The sequence below is a fragment of the Atta cephalotes genome (genome assembly GCF_000143395.1).
Source record: "Atta cephalotes unplaced genomic scaffold scaffold00006, whole genome shotgun sequence".
NCBI classification, from domain to species: Eukaryota; Metazoa; Arthropoda; class Insecta; order Hymenoptera; family Formicidae; genus Atta; species Atta cephalotes.
This window is the reverse complement of record NW_012130070.1, coordinates 4,428,628-4,434,561: the sequence shown is the minus strand read 5'-3', so window position 1 is coordinate 4,434,561 and position 5,934 is coordinate 4,428,628. Positions and strand designations below refer to the sequence as shown.

General features: G+C 34.0%; 1 protein-coding gene across 1 annotated transcript; it reads right to left on the bottom strand.

Moving 5' to 3' along the window:
• Positions 1-442: 442 nt before the first annotated feature.
• Positions 443-2,145, bottom strand: LOC105626718 (60S ribosomal protein L9). The gene is made up of 4 exons (XM_012208017.1): positions 2,125-2,145; positions 1,285-1,423; positions 715-1,042; positions 443-634 (listed from the first exon to the last, which is right to left on the bottom strand). Exons 2-4 carry the CDS (start codon positions 1,420-1,422, stop codon positions 528-530), a joined length of 573 nt encoding a protein of 190 aa, XP_012063407.1. The 5' UTR covers position 1,423; positions 2,125-2,145; the 3' UTR covers positions 443-527.
• Between the last annotated feature and the right edge of the window lie 3,789 nt (positions 2,146-5,934).

Below are 5,934 nucleotides of genomic sequence, written 5' to 3'. Positions count from 1 at the left end.
AACTTCATTCTTTTCTTAATAATTATTGGATCTTCATTTGATCTTATCTTTTTCATTGCTTCAGATTTTTATTCATTCTGGAATATGCATAATTTAAAGCATGTATTAAGCTGAAAAGCATTTATTACATTAATTTAACAATCAGAAAAGTGAAGTGAGATTGAAAAAGTGTGAAACTTTGACTATTGCAACAGTAACTTTTACTTTTAAAACACGTATTATTTTTTTTCCTTTGTGCGATATATGTATTTGCAATCAGTCTGCGCGTAAAATAAGATTCTATCTAATTATGACACAATTTGCAATTACAAGATTGCAAAAATTGTACAGAAATGTACAATTTGTGTATTTAATATATATATAAAATAAATGAAAAACAATGTGCACTTATTATAGGATTATTTTTTACGTATTAGGAATATCAAAGTAACGTTGGTAGAAATAATGAAAAACTGTACATTTATTTCAATATTGGGTCAATAAAAGTATGTGCATAAATTCTATCATTCAGTCATACATTAAAGAATTTATTCATCATCTTGTACAACTGTTGTTTTCTCAGACACATAAAGTCCATCCAAAAACTTTCTAATATCCTTATTCTTCACTGTAGTTGACTGTTGAATAAGAGCAGCTAGAAAAAAAAACACATTTATTAAGATTCTTAAGTTTATTTATTTGTTCAAAAACTAATAACTTATATAAAATATTTACCTGAACGAGATACATCTTCTAAGGAATTTCCTTCTATGATTAATTCATCTTTTTGTTTACCAGAATTTGCAACAGTGACACCTGGTGCCATTTTGACGCGACGTATATACTTCTCGCCCAAGAAATTACGAATTTCTATGACTGTGTTATTTTCTGTAGTCACACAGTTGATAGGAAAATGAGCGTACACAGCTCGCATTTTATATTGATAGCCCTTTGTCACACCTTTAAGCATATTTTCAATATGCGAGCATACAGTACGGACGGCAGCTAGTTCTTTCTTCGTGCCAAACCATTTCTCTACTTTCAATAATCTTGGACTGACCATCTAATATAAAATAAAAGGTGCAATCATAAGATATAAATACTAATATTATACATCTTGATGTAAATTAAAAAAAATATTTCAGATATGGATTTATCATTTATGGGAAATGAAGGGGAATCCAAATTCTCATCACAATAGACAAGATTACTCCAGCAAAATTTGGTTAAAATTCCAAAAGATTCCTGGACGATAATTCTTCAGGAAAAATATTATATATTTTACAATAATAATATTCTACTTACACGAATATCGAGTGCAAGATGTTTGAAAGATCGTTTCAATATACCTCTTGGTCCTTTCACCGTTACCAAACGGGATTTGACTGTAACAGTCAATCCCTCTGGGATTTTTACCGTTTGATTAGTGACTATTTGCTTCATTCTGTAACATAAATAAATTTATATATTTACATTTGTAATATTAGATAGATTTTCAAAAGTTCTGATAAATTATAATATTATATATTTGTCAAAGGATAACCATAATTATAAACGGAATAAAAAAAAGTAAATTTTGTATCTTTGAATGAAAAAAATATAAATTCCATATATATACTAGTATTGTTTATGTTTACTATCTTTTACTAACAAAGTGCTGTTATAAATAAAAATTATCTCGCGACATTAACAAATAAAATATTTTAAATATTGTAATAAGGAAATATTACTGGAAATTTTGCTGTATCTACTATAATATATAAATAAAATACACTCGTGATTCTCAAATATAATAGTTTATAGGTTAGAATAGGTTACTGCTAAACATCATGTTTACATAAATTAAGATAGATGAACAATCGCGTAATTTTCCACAAATTTACACATTAATTTTCATACATAATTTCAATTATTTATTTTTATTTAAATAAAATACATGTAATTCTCGAGTTATAAAGAATTATAGATGCACACATCACACCTCGTCGGTGCTACACGCAAATTTTGCAAAAAAAATAATATTATCCCACAAAAGCACGAAAAATGACAATGTGAAAAATATATAATATCGAATTATCGCGTTCGACGAATCGATGGATTGATGCGGATTCTATAAAATATTCTCTATCACGAAAATTTTATTACCTTACGGTCCGCCATACAACCAGAAAAGATCGAAACACTAAGATGGCGTCTCTACTAATTCTCATGAACTAGAGATGGAGAATCGACAGCATTATCGATTGTTATCAACTATCGAATATCGAGGTTTTTTTGCATTTTTCGATAGTGATGTTTTTCCATTACTTTTTAAATCAATCAAAGATTCATATTAAGGCTTACTACACGTTGAATGCAATGTACAGTATCCATTGAGAGCTCTATTTTTTTCAGACACTGGCCTAGTTTCCACCGAGGGTTTAATCCGGATTAGAATGTAAACCAACCATTGGTTGTAACCAACCAATTATAATCGAGCATTCCTTTGTCGTTCGATTGTACAATACGGAAATACTCGACTGTAGTTGATTAGTTTTTACATTCTGATCCGGATTAAACCCTCGATGGAAACTAGTCCAATGGTTGAGTTCAGCGGATTTAACAGTTGAGTGAGTTATTGGTGTATTCTTTTAAATAATCTAATCAGTATTTTAGATCTGGAAGAATATATCAATAGCGGCGAGCGCTCACTCAACTGTTGAATTCGTTGAACGCAGCAATGGTGTTCAGCAGATTCAATTGTTACCGAGCAGATCCGTGAGCTGTTATTAGTGTACTCTCTTAGATCATCCAATAGCAAGCGCTGACGGATCTGCATCGCAATAGTTGAGTCTGCTGAAAGTTCTACATTAGTCACATCGCAGCGTCGCAAGCGTGTCACAAGCGTTAGATCCAATCATCAGTCGAATTAGCTTGATGTTTATTGGACCGCAACGCTTGCGATGCGACTAATGCCTCCGGTACACCAGCGCGATATTCGTCGCAATATCTAATGAGTGTACAGCTTTAGGGACTCTGCACAATAAAAGAAACAGAGAACAGAGAATAAGAATTTCAATCTATCATAACCTATGTATTCCACAATATATGATTTCTAATAGGTTGAAATTCTTATTTTCTGTTCCTTGTTCCTTTTATTGTGCGAAACCTCTTACCAATACTCTTATTCTAGGTGTACTATCATTGGATATCATGAGTCGCGCACTAACATCGCGTTTGGCCATGCTGGGCCATAGGGTGCTTTCCATTTGATGATACAAGTTGACACAAGTCGACACAAGTGTTGTTCTATTCTTGTTGATTCAGAGAGTTACAAAGATAGAACAACATTTGTGTCGACTTGTGTCATCAAATGGAAAGTATCCATAATGTAGAACCAGCTGAACGCGACTAATGTAACATCTGAAAATATTATTTATGTCAGTATAGTTTAAAGCCGGTTCTACATTATATATTAATCGCAAGTTTGTTGCGACAGCCAATCTGAAGCTTGCATTTTGAAATCAACGCTTCATATTGGCTGTCGCAACAAACTTGCGATCGGCTTGCAATTAATGTAGAACCGGCTTTTGATTGATTGATTTTCTACGATTTAAGACTCTATGACTTTTATGTAAAGGATCTTTAAGGCTGGGTTATTCATCTGATCTCATTTTCAGCGTCAAAACAGGTCACGTGATCAAAATTGATAAATATCAAGCATTAATTTTGTTTAAGGTTGAAATTAGACTACTGGAAGTCGATTTCATATTTTCAAACAAGGTGAAAATTACAAAAGCGAGCAAATTTACTAGGTGTTGATCAATGAAATAATCAATATTCTAGTAAATTCGTTCACTTTTATAATTTTCACCTCATTTCAAGATACAGAATCGATCCCCTGCTTTCTCCATGGAATTTTCTATGGAAGGGATAATATGAGCTACGTTCCGTTATTCACTGAATATTAAACAAGAATAAATGATGCAACATGTGCATCATGCGTAAAACGGAACTAGCCATGGTGTGTAATATACAAGCATCTCTCTCTGAATCTCCGCCATCACTGTCTATAAATGTCGATAAAAGATTAAGACTGCCAACTATGTAACGCTAAACATGGGACGATATTCATAATTCGATTTTATTTTAAAACTATCTTATAGTAATGCCTTTAAGATGCTAATACAGTCCTTAGATTGATATCTTAAAGATTGTACTTAAGTCTTATTGTACTTAAGACATGCAAGAATCGACTATGAATGTCGGCCTGTTTCGCGTCATGAAATTGATACTGAATCTTTCCTTGTTTAACACATTTTATGTTTCTCTTTCTATAGAAATAATATAAAGATGAAAATCAAAATGATATCACAATGACTTCAAAATAATCATTTTTCAATTATTTCCGATTCATTTTAATGTTATTTTGCTGTTATCATGATTTGTTGTTCTGCTTGGGTAGCAAGATTCTAATCTAGCATTCCAGCAGGAAAACAAGCATCATATGTCTAGCTTTATTTTTTGAAACTATCGAAAACTATCACTAGTTATCAATAGTTATCGATAGTTATAGTCAAGTTCTAAACAATCGGTTTCTACTGACGGCGGCGATTATCGATAGCTTTCCACGTCTATACTGACTTTCCATTTGATGACACAAATCGACACAAATCGTCGTTCTATCCTTGTTGACATTCAGAGTGTGATAAAGATAGAACGTGATTGTGTCGATTTATGTCATCAAATGGAAGGTACCCAATGAAGATAATAGAGCGACGCGCACTCTTCTCTTATTACACTTCAGTTATTTTTTACCAGTCGCAGTCAGATGACGTTGTAGTTTTTCACAAAAAATATTCAACATGATTGGACAAAATTAATGCTATTGTATTAATCCTGAATTTTTATTTAGTTTTGCTCGTAATTTTGCTCTTATATATATAAAATAATATATTTAGTAATATATAGTAATGAATATAAGATTATAATTATATTTCTGAGATGTGTAACTTATAATTCCCTTAATTATTTTTAAATGTATCTCCAAAATTATATATTAGAAAAAAGAGTAATACATTAATTATATTATAGCGATCAATAATTCCCTTCAGTTTATCGATGACAATAAAGCTATTACGTAACATTTTTATTCTCTTTAATTCTAAAACTTTTAAAGTGAATTTCATTCTAAAGAGTGAAATCTTATTCTTAAAAATTGAACCACTTTTTCAAAACTGATTTTTACTTCCTAGAATGAAATTCCATTCCAAAGAATTTAGAGAAAGAATTTATTTTTTTTAGCTGAACTTTTTACAGGGTTCATCTTCCCTATAAGAAATGACCCTTCAGCTGAAAAGAATAGGAATTCAATCAATTTTGTACATACATTAAAAAACATTATGCGGGGCCCGAAAACCCCATTTGTTATTACATTCCTTATGACACTGTCATTCGAACAGTCACGTGATCTTTGACGCAGACTTTACTCCATTGCTCCGTCTTGCTCCGTCTCGCACATCGGTCGTGGGTCGCGACCTCGGACACGGCACGGCTGACGGCCTCGGCTCGGCCGGCTCGACGATGCGACGACGCGACGAGCGCCGGCCGAGCCGAGCGCGCATCATTTTAGCAGACAGCAGAGGCGGCGCGGCGGCGCAACCCGACTATATAGAGGCTCGCGGGCACGGCTTTCAGTGCGAAGCCGGGTGCCGCTCGCGGTGGGGATGCCGCGTCGTTACGTCGTTACGTACCGCGTCCGTAGGACCTTGCGCGCGCTAACGCTCGCGCGACGCGCACGGTGCGTCTCTACGACGGTCACGACCCACGATTAAACTCTCCCCTGGGTCGAACACGCGCCCCTTACGTTTGCAGCACACAGTACGCGTTTTTACGTTCCGTGGCGGAAACGCTACGCAACGACGCGGGAAACAGGGTACGAGCATTTTTTTTCTCTTGCTTTCTCTCTCTCTCTCT

What these genes read in the sequence shown, in the direction of transcription:
- LOC105626718 (XM_012208017.1), bottom strand. Translation starts at nt 1,422, where the DNA reads ATGAAGCAAATAGTCACTAATCAAACGGTAAAAATCCCAGAGGGATTG. An exon ending in ATCTTGCACTCGATATTCGT is followed by an intron (nt 1,043 to 1,284) that starts GTAAGTAGAATA and finishes ATTTTATATTAG; the next exon opens with ATGGTCAGTCCAAGATTATT. An exon ending in AGAAGATGTATCTCGTTCAG is followed by an intron (nt 635 to 714) that starts GTAAATATTTTA and finishes TTTTTTTTCTAG; the next exon opens with CTGCTCTTATTCAACAGTCA.